The sequence below is a fragment of the Rhincodon typus genome, chromosome 24, assembly GCF_021869965.1.
Source record: "Rhincodon typus isolate 14 chromosome 24, sRhiTyp1.1, whole genome shotgun sequence".
NCBI classification, from domain to species: domain Eukaryota; kingdom Metazoa; phylum Chordata; class Chondrichthyes; order Orectolobiformes; family Rhincodontidae; genus Rhincodon; species Rhincodon typus.
The window spans coordinates 1,555,141-1,576,708 of NC_063355.1; the positions used below are offsets into that span (position 1 = coordinate 1,555,141).

General features: G+C 41.7%; 1 protein-coding gene across 2 annotated transcripts in view; it reads left to right on the top strand.

Moving 5' to 3' along the window:
- si:dkey-91m11.5 (PH_BCR_vertebrate and RhoGAP_Bcr domain-containing protein) overlaps positions 1–21,348 on the top strand; it is a 422,142-nt gene extending 400,794 nt beyond the window's left edge. For both annotated transcript variants that reach the window (XM_048611239.1, XM_048611240.1), the window contains 3 exons: positions 6,954–7,059; positions 16,684–16,846; positions 20,753–21,348. In XM_048611239.1, coding sequence (XP_048467196.1) covers positions 6,954–7,059; positions 16,684–16,846; positions 20,753–20,842 — 359 coding nt within the window. In that variant the 3' untranslated portion in view covers positions 20,843–21,348. The remainder of the gene's footprint in view (positions 1–6,953; positions 7,060–16,683; positions 16,847–20,752) is intronic.
- The last annotated feature ends 220 nt before the right edge of the window (positions 21,349–21,568 follow it).

Genomic DNA, 21,568 nt, shown 5'->3' on the forward strand with positions numbered 1-21,568 from the left:
GGCTGGTGAGCCTTACATTTGGAAAAGAATGGACTTATTAGAGATCATTAGCATGGTTTATGCAGAGAATGTCTTGTCTTGCAAAGTTAAGTAAATGACGAATATGATTGATGAGGGTAGGGCAGTGAATGTTACTGATATGGACTTTACTAAAGCATTCAAAAAGGTCCTTCTTGATAGGCTAGTCCAGAAGATTAATTCACGTGGGATAGATGGTAAATTGGCAAATTGAATACAAAATTGGCTTGGTCACAGGGGATAGTTCTGGAGGGGTATTTTTCTGACTGGAGGTCTATGACCTGTTATGTGTATTGGGATAAAAAATGATTTAATTTAATTGGTCTAATTAGTAAGTTGCAGATGACAGGAATATTGGAGGAGTTGTGAATAATGAGGAAGCTTGCCAAAGAATACAACAGGATATAGATAAGATGGAAAGTTGGGCAGAGAAATGGCAGATCTAGTTTAATCTGGACAAGTGTGATGTGATACATTTTGGGAGGTCAAGAAGAAATTGTACAGTTAATGGCAGGGCTTTTAGGAACATTGATATGCAGAGGGATCTTGGGATCTCCTATTAGAAGTCATAAAATTATGAGATCCATAGATTGGGTTGATGGTCAGAATCTTTTTCCCAGAGTTGAAATGTCTAAAACTAGGGGGCATGCATTTACGGTGAGAGGGGGCAAGTTCAAAGGAGATGTAAGGAGCAAGTTTTTTTTTACACAGAGAGTGGTAAGAGTGTGGAATGCGCTACCAGGGGTGGTGTTGGAGGCAGATATGATAGGAGCATTTAAGAGACTTTTAGATAAGCACATGAATATGCAAGGAATGGAGGGATATGAACCATGGGCAGGCAGAAGGGATTAGTTTAATTTGGCGTCATGTTCAGCACAGCATCATGGGCCAAAGGGCCCGTTTCTGTGTTGTATACTTCTATGTTCAAAGACCATAGCTCCCTAAAAATGACAACACAAGTGGATATGCTGATAAAGAAGGCTTATTGGCACGCTTGCCTTCGTTGGGACATTGATTATAAAAGTTGGAAAGTCATGTTGCAGCTGTGTAAAACTTTAGCTAGGCCACATTTGGGGCATTTTATGCAGTTCTGGTCACTACACAATTGGAATGATATAGAGGCTTTGGAGTGGATGCAAAAACATGTTTACCAGGATGTTGCTTGGCTTGGAGTATATTAGCTATAAGGAGAGGTTAGACAAACTTGGAATGTTTTTGCTAGAGCGTAGGAGACAGAGAGGTGACCTGAAATAACTATAAATTTATGAGCATGGACAGGATGGATAACTGGAATCTTTTTTTTCCCCTAGAGTGGAAATGCTAGAGGATTAGGTTTAAGATGAGAAAGGAAACATTTCAGGGAGATATGCGAGAAGTTTTTTTTTAGTACAGAGGGTGGTAAGTGCTGGGAACACGCTGTCAGGGGACATGGTAGAAGCAGATACTCCAGCAAAGTTTAAGAGACACATAGACAGACACGTGAACAGGAAGGGAATGGAGGGATTCGGACCATGTGCAGGCAGATGGGATTAGTTTAGAATGGATAACAAAACCGTGGATAGTGCTAGAATGGGAATCCTATATCTATCCCGATCAAACTGGAAGTACCATATGATGCATCAGAACATGTCAAGCGAGACAGATGTTTTGGCCAAAGGCATATTACTCATGCACAGTACTTTGACAGGGAAAGCGCAGGAAATATACATTTTACTGTCAGAGATGGCTTCTAGGGATTATGATGCTTTAAAAATAAATTATATTGGTTGCATATGAGTTAGTGCCTGAGGAATGTAGGCAAAAATTTTAAAATTTAAGAAAATAGTCTGGGCAACCTACATCAAATTTGAGAGAATTGAACAAAGTAATTTTGACAAGTGAGTACGACATCAAGAATTAAAAACCACAAATGGTAACCTTAGAGCGATTGGGCTGATATTCCTGAGGAGTTGCACTTGATTTAAGGTGGTCAAGTCCTGCAGGCAGCTGGACTGATCTGGCAATGGGTAGGGTCTCCATGTGCAACTCCTGTTTACACTGGCATAACAACTTCTGGCCAGCAGAAAATCCAGGCAATTATTCTCTGAAAGCAAGTTTAAAAGCTCACTACCTTCTATAATAATAACCCATGTTTAAGACCAAAGATTTGCAACTTATACCAATATCCATATCCATATCATCCCTACAGTGTGGAACCAGGCCCTTCAGCCCAACAAGTCCACACTGACCCTCAGAGCATCCCACCCAGACCCATCCCCCTATAACCCACCTAATCCACACATCGCTGAATACTATGGGTAATTTAGCATGGCCAATCCACCTAGGACTGTGCAGGCTAGGTCGATTGGCCATGCTAAATTGCCCCGAGTGTTCAGGGGTGTACAGATTAGGTAGGTTTAAGGGGATGGGTCTGGGTGGGATGTTCTGAGAGTTGGTGTGAACTTGTTGCGCTGAAGGCCCTGTTTCCACACTGTAGGGAATCTATGAATCTATAGCCTGCACATCTTTGGACTGTGGGAGGAAACCAGAGCACCCAGAAGAAACACATGCAGACATGGGGAGAATGTATAAATTCCACACAGATAGTCGCCTGAGGATCGAACCGAACCTGGATCCCTGGTGTTGTGAGGCAGCAGTGCTAACCACTGAGCCACTGTGCTGCCCCAAACTTCTAGACAGACAGCAATAATGGCTGAAGATTATGAGCTGAACCATAAAACTGCACCTTTTTTCCATCACCCTCCTAAATTAGAAAGAGAGAGAAAGTCAGAAGGTGAAAGAAAAACAAGTCGCCGGGGTAGAGTAAATAGCTGGATTGCCACAAAATCTCCTCCTGAGATCAAAAAGAAAGTACTGATGATGGTTTTTGTGTAATGAGAAGTAGTAGGCAAGAACTGTGTAACATAAATTGGGAACAGATGCTGTCAGGGAAGAGCACTATTGAAATGTGGAGATTGTCTAAGGAATGCATACTGCGTGTGCTCGATATGTTTGTCCCTAGCAGGCAGGGAAGATGCGGCCGAGTGAGGGAGCCTTGGTTCTCAAGAGAGGTCGAATGACTGGTTAAGAGGAAGAAGGATACTTATGTAAGGTTTAGGAAACAAGGAACGGAAAAGGCTCTAGAGGAATACAAGTTATCCAGGAAGGAGCTGAAGAAAGAGCTTAGAAGAACTATAAGGGGGCATGAGAAAACCTTGGCAGATATGATATTGGAAAACTCCAAGGCTTTTTACAGGTACGTGAGGAATAAGAGAATGACCAGAGAAAAGGTAGGGCCGATCAAGGATTGTAAAGGGAATTTGTGCACGGAGCCTAAAGAGGTAGGAGAGGTTCTTAATGAATACTTTTCTTCGGTATTCACAACTGAGAGAGACCTAGATGTAGAGGAGGACAGTGTGAAACAGGCTGGTAGGCTAGAGAAGGTCAGTGTTAATAAGGAAGATGTGCTAGGAATTTTGAGGAACTTGAAGATAGAGAAGTCCCCCGGGCCTGATGGGATTTATCCAAGGATTCAATGAGAAGCGAGGGAAGAGATCGCAGGGCCTTCGGCGATGATCTTTTCGTCCTCACTGTCCACGGGTATAGTGCCGGAAGATTGGAGAGAGGCAAATGTCATTCCCTTGTACAAAAAAGGGAATGGGGATAACCCTGGAAATTACAGGCCAGTTAGTCTTACATCAATGGTGGACGAATTATTGGAAAGGGCTCGAAGAGATAGGATTTATGATCACTTGGAAAGGCACAGTTTGATTCGTGATAGTCAGCATGGATTTGTGAGGGGTAGATCATGCCTCACAAACCTTATTGAATTCTTTGAAGAGGTGACCAAACACGTAGATGTAGGTAGAGCAGTGAAAGTGGTATACATGGATTTAAGTAAGGCGTTTGATAAGGTTCCCCATGGTAGGCTCATGCAGAAGGTAAGGAGGCATGGGATAGGGGGAAATGTGGCAGATTGGATTCAGAATTGGCTGACCCTTAGAAAACAAAGGGTGGTATTGGACGGAAAATATTCAACGTGGTGCTCAGTTACGAGTGGTGTACCACAAGAATCTGTCCTGGGTCCTCTTCATTTTGTGGTTTTTGTAAATGATTTGGATGAAGGAGTGGAAGGGTGGATTAGCAAGTTCGCAGACGATACGAAGGTGTGTCGCGTTGTGAACAGTGCGGAGGGCTGTTCTAGTTTATAAAGGGACATTGATAGGATGCAGAGCTGGGCTGAGAAGTGGCAGATGGAGTTTAACCCTGAAAAGTGTGAGGTGATTCATTTTGGAAGGACAAACTTAAATGCAGAATACGGAAAGATTCTTGGCAGTGTGGGGAAGCAGAGGGATCTTGGGGTTCATGTTCACAGTTCCCTGAAAGCTGCCACCCAGGTGGATAAGGTTGTTAAGAAGGTGTTAGCTTTCATTAATAGAGGGATTGAGTTCAAGAGCCGTGAAGTTATGCTCCGGCTATATAAAAGCCTGGTTCGGCCACATCTGGAGTATTGTGTCTAGTTCTGGTCGCCTCATTACAGGAAAGATGTGGAGGCATTGGAAAAGGTGCAGAGGAGATTCACCAGGATGTTGCCTGGAATGGAGGGAAGGTCTTACAAGGAAAGGTTGAGAGAGCTAGGGCTTTTCTCTTTAGAACGACGAAGGATGAGAGGTGACTTGATAGAGGTGTACAAAATGATCAGAGGTATAGATAGAGTGGACAGCCAGAGACTTTTTCCTCGGGTGGAGGTAGCTATTACGAGGGGGCATAGTTTTAAAGTGAGTGGAGGTAGATACAGGGCAGACGTCAGAGGTCGGTTCTTTTCTCAGAGAGTGGTAGGGGCATGGAATGCATTGCCTGAGAGGGTATTGGAGTCGGCCTCATTAGGGGCATTTAAGTGGCTATTAGATAGGCATATGGATGATAGTATAAGGTAGGGGTGGAGGTTAGATAGACCTTGGGATTAGGGTAAAAGTTCGGCACAACATCGTGGGCCGAAGGGCCTGTACTGTGCTGTACTGTTCTATCTTCTATGTTCTAAGTTCTAAACCCCTTTTCTTAAAATGAGGAAGCCAAACCTGTAATATAGTAAGGAATACAGGGGTACTCTGTTATTGGCCAGACCAGACACCCCTCAAAATATAATTAGAAGATAGCTTAGACTCTAAATTTTTCATATTTTAAAGGTAAATGTCACGTAGTGTGTTCAGGATGCAATTCGATTGGTCAAACTACTCGACATTAAGCAAAATGCAATTTATTCAAACACTATGGTTAAAATGCAACAAAAGAAAGAACTTGGAATAACAATTCTTTTGAAAAACTTAGCAGAATAATAGATATCGTAACTAATACTAATTAACTGTTCCAATATTGTAACATCCCATAAACACGCCCTTGGCATAAAGGCAAATTCAGAAAACAGATTGTCTCGCATGCAGTTCTGCAGTCCAGGAGGAAAGAACATCAAAAGACAATTCTGAGAGAGAGTGTGTAGCCGGGAGAGATTCACTGCCTTCCAACCCTGCTGACACCCCAGCAATAACTGCCAAAAACTAACTAAAATCCTGGATCTGTGAGAGCTTAACCACACCCACTCAGGTTGCTTCTATTCTTCCAGCCTTTTTAAAAAAAACCCCAAAGCCTCACAAGTTGTTTATCTTCTCATAGACTGCTCAACACTTGGCCACCAATCTCTCTCTAAAAGAAACCAGGACAAAATACACCTCTTAAAGCCACAGCATCATCACACCTCAAAATCTTTTGCTGGGAAAGGATTTTGCTTCCACTGTACAAAATCCCGTTAGCATGTGACTTGTCATCTAAACTACTGATAGGCAGGACGGTTAGTAAATTAGCTGTGGATGGAATGAATTTACTCCTGGGAATGTCTTGGCTGAGTGTAAGTTATAGCTCCGCTGATTATCATGGAAATTCCAAATGCGGCAAAGGAAACAACAGTTGCAAGGACAGGTTTCAGTTCATTTTCCAATGTGTGTAGTGAGCAGAGCGATGTCTAAACAAAGTCCATCACCAGAGTATCACAGTACAATCACAGTAATATCACAGACAGATGTTAGGATAACTGAAACTCCATTTCAGAATGAGGACAATTCAGAAGAAATGTTTGGTGTGTCATTATTAATTGAGGCTCAGGAAGCAGATCCAGAATAAGTTAGAACAGAATGCACACAGTGAAGTTAAGGCTGAAGGTGTCCCAGAATGCTCAAATGTAAAAACTGCAGCCCTGGTGAGGAAATGGAGACATCCTCATAGATCTGCATACTAAGAGTGGTCAATGTTCATTGAAAAATGATACCATCCAGATATCATTTGGAGAGATTGCGAGTTAACAAATAAAATTATTTCGCAGGAGATATAGGAATACAGAAAGCAAAAACATCGAGAAACAGTTATATATTGCCAAGATTTCATAACGACAGTGCAGCTCTGAAAAATGTATCACATCTTGGATGACAGGAAAATGTTAGCATGTAATTAAACACTTTTGAAACCCATACAGTTTATGAAGAACTGTGTGGTTGTGTGTTACTAGATTGTGTGGGACCATTACCAAAAACAAAAGGAGAAAATCAGTATGTTCTTACAATTATGGTTACAAAACTGATTCACCCTAGACCCTGAGTGGCAAGATACATGTTCAAAAGCCCAATGGAAAATTGCACTTTTCCATGCAATTTTTACCTACCATTTTCAGAGAAATGGCAAGGTCTGATAGCCCTTATCTGGGATTGGAGATCAGACCTGTGTTCTCCCATTCCATGATACTAAGCACTAATGCTTCAAAACTGAGTGAAATTACATCCTTTTCACCAATATATTGATCTGTTTTAAAATAGTTCTGTTTTCTGTCAGATAAGTAATGAATCAAAGCTCAGGCCTTTGGAGTAGATGTCTGAAATGATCAAACTCACATTGCTGTTTATTTTTCTCAGCACTGTCTGATCCAGTTGCTAAGGAGAGCTGTATGCTAAATCTGCTGCTTTCACTGCCAGAACCTAATCTTATTACCTTCCTATTTCTGCTGGATCATTTGAAAAGGTGAGTCAAAATAAATACATAAATATATATAAATTAATATAAAAATAAATACAAAACAAATTTAAAAACAAATAAATATAAACCAGTTTTGCGGAAGGGTCATTGGAGCCAAAACGTTAACTCTGATTTTTTTCTTCACAGATGCTGCCAGACCTGCTGAGCTTTTCCAGCAACTTCTGCTTTTGTTCCTGATTTACAGCATCTGCAGTTCTTTCGGATTTTAAATATCTCCTATGCTTTATCAATCTTCTTACTAATCTACCCTAATTCTTTCCATTTCTAAAAGTACAGAGTCATGCTCCCTACATGATTGGGTAGCAGGCAAAGAATGGAGATAACAGAGAAGTGCTAGATTGGAAGAAGGTTACTATGGCATCCAAAAAGAAATTGTGCTGGTGCTTCAATTATTCATAATACTTGACAATGGCTTTAAAAAAACCACAGTGTTTTACTAAAGGTTGTCAAAAACACAAAGATTACTGGGATAGTGAGTATCGTAGTCAGGGGCTTAAGATTAAAAAGAGGCATTAGACATAGAAAAGAGAACAGGTATAGGCTGTTCAGCCCATTGAGCCCGCTTTGCCATTCGGTATACCTTTGTTGATCCTGTATCTCAGTGCCATGCGTCTACTCTCTCCTTGTACCCTTTAACACATTTAGCCTGTAGAAAACTATTTCTTTTTCGACATATTTAGGGACTTGGCCTTCTGTGGTAGAGAATTCCACAGGTTCACCACTTTAAAAAAAAATTCTCTTCCTCTCAATCTGAAGTGGCCTACCCCATATTCTGAGACCTCTTGATGTGGACTCTCCCAGCCAGGGGAGACATAATGCTTGCATTCAATCTGTCCAGCCACGTCAGTATTTTATGTTTTGATGAAACTTCTTCTGAACTTCAGTGAATACATGCCCAGTTGATCCAGTCTGTCCTTGTAAGGAACAAACCTGACACTCCAAAATAAAAACCGAAAGAACTGCGAATGCTGTAAATCAGGAACAAAAACAGAAGTTGCTGGAAAAGCTCAGCAGGTCTGGCAGCATCTGAGATGGGAAAAACAGAGTTAACATATCCGGTCCAGTTCTGAGGAAGGGACACCGGACCTGAAACGTTAACTCTGTTTTTTTCTTCACAGATGCTGCCAGACCTGCTGAGCTTTTCCAGCAACTTCTGTTTTTGTTCCTAACGTTCCAAAAGTCAGTCTGATGAACCTTCACTGTACTCCCTCTATGGCAAGTATATCTTTTCTTAGGTAAGGAGTCTAAAACTGTAGGCATTTCTCCAAATGTAGTCTCAGCAAGACACTGTACAGCTGCAGCAAGACTTCCTTGCCATTGAGGAACTACAGTGGCGGTTAACTAGGCTGATATCAGGTTTGGCAGAACTGTTCTATGAGGAGAGATCGGTTCAACTGGGCTTGTATTCACTTGAGTTCAAAAGGATGAGAGGGAATCTGATTGAAATAAATAAATTTCTAATAGGGCTGGAGAGATTAGATGCAGAGAGGATGTTTTCCTCGATTGGGGAGTCTAGATCCAGGGAACACAGTCTCAGGGTACGGGGTAGTCCATTTAGAACTGAGATGAGAAAAACCTGCGGAATTCACTACCAGCAAAGCCTGTGGAGGCAAAATCACTGAAAATATTAAAGAAAGTTTTTTTTTTAATTTAAAAGGCATCAAGGGGTATGGGGAGAAAGCAGGCATACAGCATTGAAATAGAGGATCAACCATGATTATACCAAATGGCAGAACAGACTTGACAAGCCAAATGACCTACTTCTGCTCCTAGTTTCTATGTTTCCTTGATCCTGTACTCGAACTCTCTTGTAACAAAGGCTAACATTCCATTTTCCTAATGGAGGTTTAGACAATTTTCTGAATGGGGAAAGGCTTCGGAAATCTGAAGCACGGAAGGATTTAGGAGTTCTGGTTCAGGATTTTCTGAACATGCAAGTTCAGTTGCCAGTTAAGGAAGCATTTATTTCAAGAGGGCTGGAATACAAAAGCAGGGATGTACTGCTGAGACTTCTAAGACTCTGGTCAGACATTTGAAATATTGTGAGCAATTTTGGGCCCATATGCTGGCATTGGAAGGGATCCAGAGGAAGTTTATAAGAATGATCCTGGGGGTGAAGGACTTGTCATCTGAGGTGAGGTTGAAGACTCTTGGTCTGTACTTCATGGAGTTTAGAAAGACAAAGGGGAACCTCATTGAAACTTAGAGAATACTGAGAGGCTTGATAGAGTGAATGTGGAGAAGATGTTTCCACTAGTAGGAGAAACTAGAACCCAAATGTACAGCCTCAGACTGAAGGGATGGCACTTTAGACTGAGATGAGGAGGAATTTCTTCAGCCAGATTGTGATGGATCTGTGGAACTCATTGCTGCAGTGGAGGCCATGTCATTGAGGGTATTTAAGACAGAGTTAGTACTTGATTGGTGAGGGGATCAAAAATTATGGGAGAAAGTAGGAGAATGGGATTGAGAAACATATAAGCCATGGTCAAATGGCGGAGCAGATTCAAAGGGCCAAATACGTAATTCTGCTCCTTTATCTTATGGTCTAGTGGCATTTCTATTCACGTGCCAACCTGCATACTAATCTTTTGTGATTCACATGCCAGTACACCCAGATCCCTTTGTACTGCTAAGTTTGGCAGTCTTCTCCACTAAAGTAATATATTGCTTTTCTGTTCTTTGTTCCAAAATGCATAAATTCATTTATCCGCATTATATTCTATCTGCCAAATTTTTACCCACCTACTTAGCTTCTCTATATCCCTTTGCAGCTCTGTACCTCCTCTTGACATCTTGCTGTTCTACCTATCTTGGTGTCATCAGCAAATTTAGCGACCAAACATTCAGTTGGTTGGCAGTACAGACAAAGGAAATGTCAGGCTCAATCCTTAAGAGCTTCAGAGCTAGGGTGCAGTCAGGCTTCACATCCCTATATTTCAACTAGAGGTGTTGGAAACATGGAAGTGTAGAAACATTTACAGCCATGGGGAGGCTATTTGGCCCATAGCGTTCTTGCTACCTAAAAAAAGCTGTCCCATCTAATAACTTGATGTGTAGCCTCAAGTGCATATCCAAATTTTTTAAATGTGAACATACAACATAGAACAGTACAGCACAGTACAGGCCCTTCAGCCCACGATGTTGTGCCGAACTTTTACCCTAATCCTAAGGTCTATCTAACCTCCACCCCTACCTTTTACTATCATCCATATGCCTATCTAATAGCCGCTTAAATGCCCCTAATGAGGCCGACTCCAATACCCTCTCCGGCAATGCATTCCACGTCCGGACCACTCTCTGAGTAAAGAACCTACCTCTGACGTCTCCCCGATATCGTATCTCCACTCACTTTAAAACTATGCTCCCTTGTAATAGCTACCTCCACCCTAGGAAAAAGTCTCTGGCTGTCCACTCTATCTATACCTCTGATCATTTTGTACACCTCTATGAAGTCACCTCTCATCCTTCGTCGTTCGAAAGAGAAAAGCCCTAGCTCTCTCAACCTTTCCTCGTAAGATCTTCCCTCTATTCCAGGCAACATCCTGATAAATGTCCTCTGCACCTTTTCCAACGTTTTCACATTTTTCCTGTAATGAGGCGACCAGAACTGGACACAATACTCCAGATGTGGCCGAACCAGGCTTTTGTATAGCTGGAGCATAACTTCACAGCTCTTGAAGTCAATCCCTCTATTAATGAAAGCTAACACACCATACGCCTTCTTAACAACTCTATCCACCTGGGTGGCAGCTTTTAGGGAACTGTGGACATGAACCCCAAGATCCCTCTGCTCCCCCACACTGCCAAGAATCTTTCCGTTAACCCTGTATTCTGCTTTTAAATTTGTCCCTCCAAAATGAATCACCTCACACTTTTCAGGGTTAAACTCCATCTGCCACTTCTTAGCCCATCTCTGCATCCCATCAATGTCCCTTTGTAACCTAGAACAGTCCTCTGCACTATCCACAACTCGACCCACCTTCGTATCGTCCACAAACTTACGAATCCACCCTTCCACTCCTTCATCCAAATCATTTACAAAAATGACAAATAGAAGAGGACCCAGAACAAATCCTTGTGGTACACCACTCGTAACTGAGCACCATGTTGAATATTTTCTGTCCACTACCACCCTTTGTCTTCTAAGGGTCAGCCAATTCTGAATCCAATCTGCCACATTTCCCCCTATCCCATGCCTCCTTACCTTCTGCATGAGCCTACCATGGGGAACCTTATCAAACGCCTTACTTAAATCCATGTATACCACATCCACTGCTCTACCTACATCTACGTGTTTGGTCACCTCTTCAAAGAATTCAATAAGGTTTGTGAGGCATGATCTACCCCTCACAAATCCATGCTGACTATCACAAATCAAACTGCCTTTCCAAGTGATCATAAATCATATTTCTCGGAGCCCTTTCCAATAATTTGCCCACCACTGAAGTGATACTAACTGGCCTGTAATTTCCGGGATTATCCCTATTCCCTTTTTTGAACAAGGGAATGACATTTGCCTATCTCCAATCTTCCGGCACTATACCCGTGGACAGTGAAGACGAAAAGATCATCGCCAAAGGCCCTGCGATCTCTTCCCTCGCTTCCCGTAGAATCCTTGGATAAATCCCATTAGGCACGGAGGACTTATCTATCTTCAAGTTCCTCAAAATTACTAGCACATCTTCCTTACTAACATCGACCTCCTCTAGCCTACCAGCCTGTTTCACACTGTCCTCCTCTACAACTAGGTCCCTTTCGGTTGTGAACACTGAAGAAAAGTATTCATTAAGGACCTCTCCTATCTCTTGACGCTCCATGCACAAATTCCCTTTCTAATCCTTGATCGGCCCTACCCTTTCGCTGGTCATTCTCTTATTCCTCACGTACCTGTAAAAAGCCTTGGAGTTTTCCTTGATCCATCTGCCAAGGTTTTCTCATGCCCCCTTAGAGCTCTCCTAAGCCCTTTCTTCAGCTCCTTCCTGGCTAACTTGTCTCCCTCTGGAGCCTTTTCCATTCCTTGTTTCCTAAACCTTATATAAGCATCCTTCTTCTTCTTAACCAGTCATCGACCTCTCTTGAGAACCAAGGCTCCCTCACATCTTCCCTGCCTGCTAGGGACAAACATATCGAGTGCACGCTGTATGCATTCCTTAAACAATCTCCACATTTCAATAGTGCTCTTCCCTGACAGCATCTGTTCCCATTTTATGTTACCCAGTTCTTGCCTAACAGAATTGTAATTACCCTTCCCCCAATTATAAACCTTACCCTGCTGTATGTACCTATCCTTTTCCATGACTATTGTAAAAGTAACAGAGTTATGATCACTACCGCCAAAATGTTCTCCTACCAACAGGTCTAACACTTGGCCCGGTTCATTGCCAAGCACCAAATCCAAAGTGGCCTCTCCTCGTGTTGGTCTATCTACGTACTGTGTCAGGAATCCTTCCTGAACGCACTGGACAAAATCCGCTCCATCTAAACTATTACAACTAAAATGTTTCCAATCAATATTTGGAAAGTTGAAGTCACCCATGACTACAATCCTGTGACTTCTGCACCTTTCCAGTATCTGCCTCCCAATCTGCTCCTCCGTTTCGCTGCAACTATTAGGGGGTCTGTAAAAAAACCCCAACAAAGTGACTGCTCCTTTCTCGTTCCTGACCTCAACCCAAACTGACTCTATAGACATACCATTCTCGAACTGCCTTTCAGTAGCTGCTATACTAGCCCTGACTAGCAATGCCACTCCCCCGCCTATTTTTCCACCCTCCCTATTTCTTTTAAAGCATCTAAATCCCGGAACTTCCAACAACCATTCCTGTCCCTGAGTTACCCAAGTTTCTGTAATGGCCACAACATCGTAGTTCCAAATACCGACCCATGCTCTAAGTTCATCCGCTTTATTTCTGATACTTCTAGCATTGAAGTATACACACCTCAAACCTCTCTGTCCACAATTACGCTCCATCGACCGCATTTCTTTATTAACAACCTCACTCCCTGTTGTGTCTGTTGGAAGGCTGAATACCTCATCCTCTGAATTACAAATCCGGTTCCCCACTCCCTACCAATCTAGTTTAAACCATCTTGTATAGCTCAAGCAAACCTCCCTCCCAGGATATTTGTGCCCTTCTGGTTCAGGTGCAACCCGTCCTTACTGTACAGGTCCCACCTTCCCCAGAATGTGCTCCAATTATCCACATAATGGAAGCCCTCCCTCCTCTACTGACACTGTAGACATGTGTTTAGCTGCATTCTCTCCCTATTTCTTACCTTGTTATCACGTGGCGCTGGTAGTAATCCAGAGATAACTACCCTGTTTGTCCTGGACTTCAGCTTCCAACCTAACTCCCTATACTCATTTTTCACATTCTCAGTCCTTTTTCTACCTATGTCATTGGTACCGATGTGTACCACGACTGCTGATTGCTCACCCTGCCCCTTAAGGATCTTGAAGACATGATCCAAGACATCACGGACCCTGGCACCCGGGAGGCAACATACCATCCGTTCATCTCGTTCGTGTCCACAGAACCGTCTGTCTGTGCCTCTTACTATTGAATCCCCCACTACAATTGCTCTCCTATTCTCCCATCTTCCCTTCTGTGCCACAGGGCCAGGGACCTGTCCACTATGGCCTTCCTTTGGTAGGTCGTCCCCCCCAACAGTATCCAAAACGGTATACTTATTATTGAGGGGAATGGCCACAGGGGATCCCTGCACTGTCTGCCTATTCCCTTTCCCCTTCCTGACAGTCACTCAGCTAGCTTTTTCCTGTACCTTTGGGTGTGACCACTTCTTTATAGCTCCTCTCTATCACCCCCTCAGCCTCCCGAATGACCCGGAGTTCATCCAGCTCCAGCTCCAGTTCCCTAACGCAGTTTGTGAGGAGCTGGAGTTGGGTGCACTTCTTGCAGGTGAAGTCAGAGGGGACACCAGCAGTGACCCTTGCCTCCCACATCCTGCAAGAGGAGCATGCAACTGCCCTAGCTTCCATTCCCTCTACTCTAGATTTACAGAAGAATAAAAAAAAAGCCTTACCTTACCGACCACACAATCTTTTTTTTTTGGTTAGAGGAGGAGGATGTGTGGGAAGACACTACACGTGTAGTGTTTCAGGTTTAAAAAATTGCCCGAATATATTAGTTCCTTCCTGGCTTGCATTCTCTCCACACACCCGCTGCTTCAAACAAGAAGGCCGCTGCTGCACGAGGTAAGTTTTTATCCAGGAGAAAACCTTACCTTCCCATCAGCACCCTGGCTCGCGCTCCCACAGCTCCAAACAAGAAGGCCACTGCTGCACGAGGTAAGTTTTTATATTATGTGCTGAGGGTTTATGTCTTAACTACTTACAAGGTGAGTTCCAGATCCTTTGGGTTAAAAATAAATATTCAACTCCCCTTTCACTAAATACCTTGAAGCCATGTTCCCTGGTTATTGACTTCACTGCTGTAAGAAATTGGTCCTTCCTGTTCACACCCAAGCCCTGTTCATAGTTTAGTAAAAGAAAAATACTATGAATTACTGGAAATCTGAAACAAATACCCAAAATGCTGGAGAAACTCAGCATGTCTGGCAGCATCTGTGGAGAGAGAGAAACTATTAACATTGAGTCCAATATGATTGGACTTGAAAAGTTAGCTCTGATTCTCTCTCCACAGATCTTGCCAGACCTGATGAGTTCTGTGCATGTTTGTAATTTGTCTGTTCATATAACTGGAATATCTCTTCAGTTTACTTTGTTTTATCCTGAGTTTTATGTTTTAAATATTTCTACTATCCTGTTGTTTTCTGTCGTATGGCAGATGATGAGCACCCTTTTCCTGTTGTTGCTCTCAATTCTGTCTTCCCCTTAAGCTTGCAGTCCTTCCCAAAATAGGATGGGTGACTGGTTCCTCACCCAATTGCTCCTTCTTTCCACTGTCCTCCTAGACAGTCGTGATGTTGTTCAACTTTGAAGGGAATGCAGACCAGCCTGACCCTATTATAATGACATTTCCTGCAGTGGTCATTGTGAAGAAACAGGGTGCTTAGTTGATTTGATTCTTTTTCTTTACACCTTTTTCTCCACTACTGCAGTGTTGAGGATAATGGTTGTGGATTCGTAGCTGTCCCATCTAAGATTAAGTAACTCATCAGATTTGGTTAACTGTGAGTAATAATGTTTTTAGAAGGTTTTCTCCTTAAACATTTCTCCCTAAGTTTCTAATATTGGACCAAAGCAAAATTGAGGAAATATAAAATTCAATTTCTGTATGTTTTTAAAAAAAGGGGGGAATTTTATGAAATGTTACACAATGATATAGCAAACGTGGGTTTCTTTTCCTGTGCATAGTTCCTTAAAAACAATTTTGATTTGCATCACATTCTTTCATTTTCCCAAGCTGGTTTACCTTTTGACCTGAAATCAAAGTTAAAATGCAGGGAAACGTGGCCACCAAATTGTACAGAACAAAGTCTCATTAATAGCAATGAAATGGATTATCATATTTTTGGAGGTGTTGGTTGTGAGAAATGTATGATAGGATGTTTAGAGAATGGATCGTTTTACTTGTACAATTGGAGTTCAACGAAATAATAGGATTCATCTGCATGTAGTGACTTTCATAAAAAATATACAAGAATAACCATTACAACTAACTGTTGTGCATATACTTAAACTTACACAAGCTACTGGGGAATTTATTTGTTACAGGATTCAAGTCCAAGGAATTGACAAATTGAGTCACATCAAGTTCTGAAGTATCTAACATTTTATCTCTTTCTCTCACTATGGCTATGTGTAAGTCTGCAAATTTGAAAGTGTTACTCCTTACGGTTAACTGGACTTACTTCTAACAAGAAGAAGTTCAAAAACCTGATACCTGCTTCCTAATTTTCCAAATCTATGGCAAATGCCTTTCAAGGCTGGTGCTAACAGAGACACTTCTGTAGTCTCTCCTTATCAGCTACAACACTATCTGAGATTAACTCTTATTCCAAACAAGGACCTGAACAACTTCCTGCTCTTTACATAGTTCCATCAAATCTTTTAAGTTCACTTAGACAGAGAGAGATTCATTTTAAACTCTCATCTAAAATTAAGGCTCAGCAGAGTCCTGCACTCCCTCATTATTGTACGTATCTGGTAACCTCAGTTAAGGACTTAAGTGCTGCGGTTAGGCTTGGTCCCGCAGCTTTTAAGAATGATACCACAGAGCCAAGTTGATAATAAAAGTGTAAGAGTGACTTGTAAAATGAGTCTGTCAATTTCTGTCAATAGTTTTTTTTAATGTGAATACTGTAAACATTTTAATGCCAATTACGTCGATGAGAGATCGCTGAAGCTGGTAATAGAGGTGAACTAACGTCGTGCTTCAGTAATTTCAACTTCAAATTTTGATTCCAACGTACTCCACAGTTAAAAGTAATCAATTTCATCTTGTTTCTGTGATGTAATTGCTATTCACACAAAAATCATTTTTCTGAAAGAGCATCTTGAAGGTGATCACCTAAAAAGATCTACTTTAACAAGATAAAAATTATACAGCACAATGTTCCTTCCTGGTGGTCTGGTCATTGATGAGTTTAACCCGTGATGCATTCTCATTTTTATTTCAACAGGGTGGCAGAAAAAGAGCAGATCAACAAGATGTCATTGCATAACCTGGCCACCGTCTTCGGACCCACACTACTGAGGCCGTCAGAAAAAGACAGTAAAATACCAACAAACCCCACACAGGCAATCTCAATGGCAGATAGCTGGTCACTGGAGGTGATGTCACAGGTAGTTATTTGTTCATTCTTTGTTGTTTTAATTGTTGAAAAATTGATCATTCTTCAAATGCAAAGCTGTACTAAGAAGTTGTGTTGTGAAAGCAGTGATAATTACCAATGAGGAAGCCATGGACTTTCTACTAAAGGCACAAATGATAAAATAGAAGTTAAAATAATGCCTAGAATACACTGGACCCTGCGTCAGTTTTGCTGAGATGAAAGATCCATACTAAGGCATCAGCATAAACCCAAATATTAAATCTGCTGAGAATCAGCTCAACCATTCAATGATTATAATCTGTTTCTCACTTGAGTAGGGCCTTTTCCATTATCATAAAGATAAATAGGTAAATCATTCTTCAACTGATTGATCTAGATGTTTTCTAATCTACTTGTGCATAGGTATTATGCACACTTCTGGAGCGGGTGAGACTTGAACCCGAGCCTCTTGGCTTAGAGGAATGGACAATACCACTGTGCCACAACAGCTTTCTAACTGATCAGTTTCTTTTAATCCAGAAGTATTCTCACAAACAACTGAATTTTTCCTTTAATCACAAAACCACCTATGATTTATTTTCATCATTTAACCACCACCACTAAACCACCCTTCTTCTCCAATTGATTAAATTACATCCAAAACCCATTAAGGGCAATGCAGACCATCAAACATAAGGTGAAGGGGGATAAATCAAAATTAATTTGGAAAAGTGAATTAAAGACTGGTTTAATCAACTGATGCATCAGAGGATCATTTGCATCTTCTCCCCGTGTCTGTGTGAGTTTCCTCTGGGTGCTTTGGTTTCCTCCCACTGTCCAAAGATGTTCAGGTTAGGTGGACTGGCCATGGGAAATGCAGGGTTACAGAGATAGGGTAGCAGCATGGGTCTATTTCCTAACCAAGCTGTTCAGATGTGTTATCACCACACCCCAGGTGGGACATGAACTCGAACCCCCTGGCTGAGACATAGGAGCACTGTGACACAACAGCCCTCTAACTGACTGATTTAAATATTTTAATCAACCTTTTCAGCAATGTTATTACACATCTCTGGAGTAGGCCTGCTAGCTCAGAGGTAGGAACACTACGACACTGCCACAGGAGCCCCTAACTGATTGATCTAGACCTATTGGTCATATTGGCTTTTGTTGATAATTTTGTCATATCCATAGTACATAAAACCTGTGATCACCGGTCAGCCTAAGCCACCTGATTGAGTCAATTGCAGCAACAGCAAGAAAAAGACTTGGATGTGGCTTTCAATTGACTGTTGGCCATTGCAGGACAGGTAATAGATGCTGGATTCATATAACCATAGGTGTCCAAGAATTTCTGCAATGTGATTAACATTATCAATCAGCCAACATTTGCAATATTGTTCTGGGGCATGGCTTGTTAGTGGGTAGGAAAATAAGCAGATGAATGGCTATTTAGAGCATAAAGCAGTACCGCTCAGGAACAGGCCTTTCAGCCCACTGTGTCTGTGCCGACCACGATGCCATTCTAAACTAATCCCATCTGCCTGCATATTGTTCATTTTATCTATTCCCTGCCTGTTTGTGTGTCTGTCTAATTGCCTCATAAACATTGCTATCATATCTGCTTCTACCACTTCCCCTGGCAGAGCATTCCAGGCACCTATCACCTTCTGTGTGGAAAAAAGTCTTTCCTTGCACATCTCCTTTGAACTTTTCCCCTCTCACCTTAAATGTATGCCTTCTAGTACTTGACATTTCCACCTTGGGAAACAGATCCAATTATCCACCTTACCCATGCTTATAATTTTATATACTTCTCTCAAGTTGCCCCTCAGCTTCCAATGGTGTAGCGAAAACAAGTGTGTCCAACCTCACCTTATAGCTAGTACACTCCAATCCAGGCAATATCCTGATTAAACCCCTTTTGCATCAACTCCAAGGCCTTTGCATCTTTCCATAATATGGTGACCAGAACTGCATACAGTACTCCAAATGTAGCCTAACTAAAGTATTATACAGCTACAAAATAACTCGTCAACTTTTATATTCAATGCCTTGACTAATGGGGCAAGTATACCGTATGCCACCTTTGCCAGCTCATCCATTTGTGTTGCCATTTTCAGGGAGCTATGGACTTGCACCCTGAGATCTCTCTGGATATCAATGCTCCTAAGGTTCCTGCCATTTCATAGAATCATAGAATTCCGACGGGTGTGGAAGCAGGCCATTCAGCCCATCGAGTTTACACTGACCCTCTGAACAGCATCCCTCCCAGACCCACGCCCCTACCCTACCCCTGTAACCCTGCATTTCCCATGGCCAATCCACCTAACCTGCACATCTTTGGACAGTGGGAGGAAACCAAAGCACCCAGAGGAAACCCACATAGACAGGGGGAGAAGATGCAACTCCACACAGACAGTCACCCGAGGCTGGAATTGAACCTGGGTCCCTGGCGCTGTGAGGCAGCAGTGCTAACCACTGAGCCGCCATTCTATATTTACTGTATACTTTCCTCTTGCATTTGAACCAGCATAAAAGATCACAGTTACTCCTGTGAAAAATTGTTCTTCATGTAACTTCACTTTAGGTTTAAAATTCTGCAATATTTCAAACTATTTCATTGAATTTTGCTCAATTTACAAATGATATGACAGCATGGTGGCTCAGTGGTTAGCAATTTCTGCCCTGGCTGACTGTCTGTGTGGAGTTTGCACGTTCTCCCCATGTCTGCATGGATTTCCACAGGTGCTCCGGTTTCCTCCCACAGTCCAAAGATGCACAGGTTAAGTGGATTGGCCTTGCTAAGTTATCCCATAGAATCCAGGGATGTTCAGGATAAGTGGATTGGCCATGGTAAAAGCGGGGTTATGGGATGGGGGGTGGTTTGCATGGGATACTCTTCAGAGGGTCACTGTGGAGTCAATGGGCTGAATGGCTTTTTTCTTTCCACACTGTGATTCTATGATATCTAGGTGGGTATTATGCAGAAACCCCATACATTGCTTTAAACTTCTAGATCCTCAGAAGTTCAGAGACCTCTGCTGAAGTTGCAGTAAATTTACTACAATTAGTTACATTACCTCTGGACCAGGTAAGGGAAAAAACAATTGGGCTTCTCTGATTTGGCCCATTGGTTACATTGCTCAAAGACAGAATGCTGAAGTTCAAACATGAAAAATGGCCATTTGGGTGATCTACAGAACAGCTGTCTGCTCTTGGATAACCAAGTCCCAAGGAGAAGTGTGAGGAGAAAACTGGGGAGGAAAATCAGTGACTGACATGATACACTCTTCTTTTCTGTTGAATACCTTCCAATCAGTCCTACCTTTCAGTGTGGCATCCAATGAATGAACATTTCCTGCTTCCACTCTAATATGACTTGTCACCACACCACTCTTTAAATCAGGATTTTTTAATCTATTCTTCCCTCCCCTTATCCAACTTCTGATGTCGACATAAAAATCCACATCCTTTCAAGTATCTTATTTCTATGGACATAACTCCTAGGCCAATAGGCCATTCAACCTATGAGGCATGTTTCACTCTGATTAAATGATGAATATTGTGAAGCTCTTCAAATGAAATAGGGGACAAGACGCTGAACATAATCCTGAGCTCAACAAAGTTCAAACACATGGTTAGCCATCAGGAGTAGGTATTCTGGCACTTTTTTCTGTGCTTTAGTAAACCTGAATGGCTCTCTTAGGCTTGACATTCTAAGATTCTAACTGTGGTAAAGTGAATGATGTTTTGTGTTTAAAAATCACACTTGCATGAATTTAAGTTATATAATGAGTCTAATTTCTTGGTTATCAAATGATTGAAACCCCTGGTCTTTATGATACACCTGAAGCTTTTTGGCTATTTACAATGTCAATTTAATAAACTTACTATTCAGATTATTTCATAAGAATTTCACCTTGTTTTTTTCCAGGTGCAAGTTCTGCTCTATTTCCTGCAGCTGGAGACCATTCCAACACCAGACAGTAAACGCCAGAGCATCCTTTTCTCAACAGAGGTGTAGTAGTTAGTCATCCAAGTTTGAAACACAGCAGCAAGCAACTATCAACAGTACAGTGTTGACCTTTATCACTGTTTCATTAAACATGGGACATCATATTGTTAGTTACTGTCACTGGTTTAATCAACAGTCACAAACCAAGCTTCTTGAATGTTTTAGAGAACTGAATAGAAGCTCTCCTATTCATGTACACCAGAGGGCAGTGTATAACAGTGATAATTTAACACCTCTTATGTTATAACTTGATATCTTAATGATATATTCAAGTATGAAGGCGATGGATAATTCTGTATATTTTTCATTCCTTTAACAGTTCCTCAGCAAATAGAAACACGGTTGGAGTTTGCTATTGTAATAAGCAATTGTAGATTGGAATGTAAATGGGAATTGAACATATACAAGACCCAAAGCAATCCATGACCATGGAAAAGCTTCTGAGAAAAATGTTTTGTGTTAGTCGTACCAGTGCATTATTTTCTGACATTATAGAAAGCTTTGTTCAAATAATAGTAGGTTTCTGATTCCTTCTTTTAACAGGAATGTACTTGACAGCCATTTATGCAACTCTGTGTGTTCCATAGGTTTCCGTAACTGCAGACGGCTATGTACAGGTTTAAAACCATGAGCAATACATGACTCTGCCAATGGCTATGCTTCTGTTTTTGAGATGAATGAGATGAATAATTTTATTGTCATGTGTGTTTTACAGTGAGAAGGACATTAAAGTAC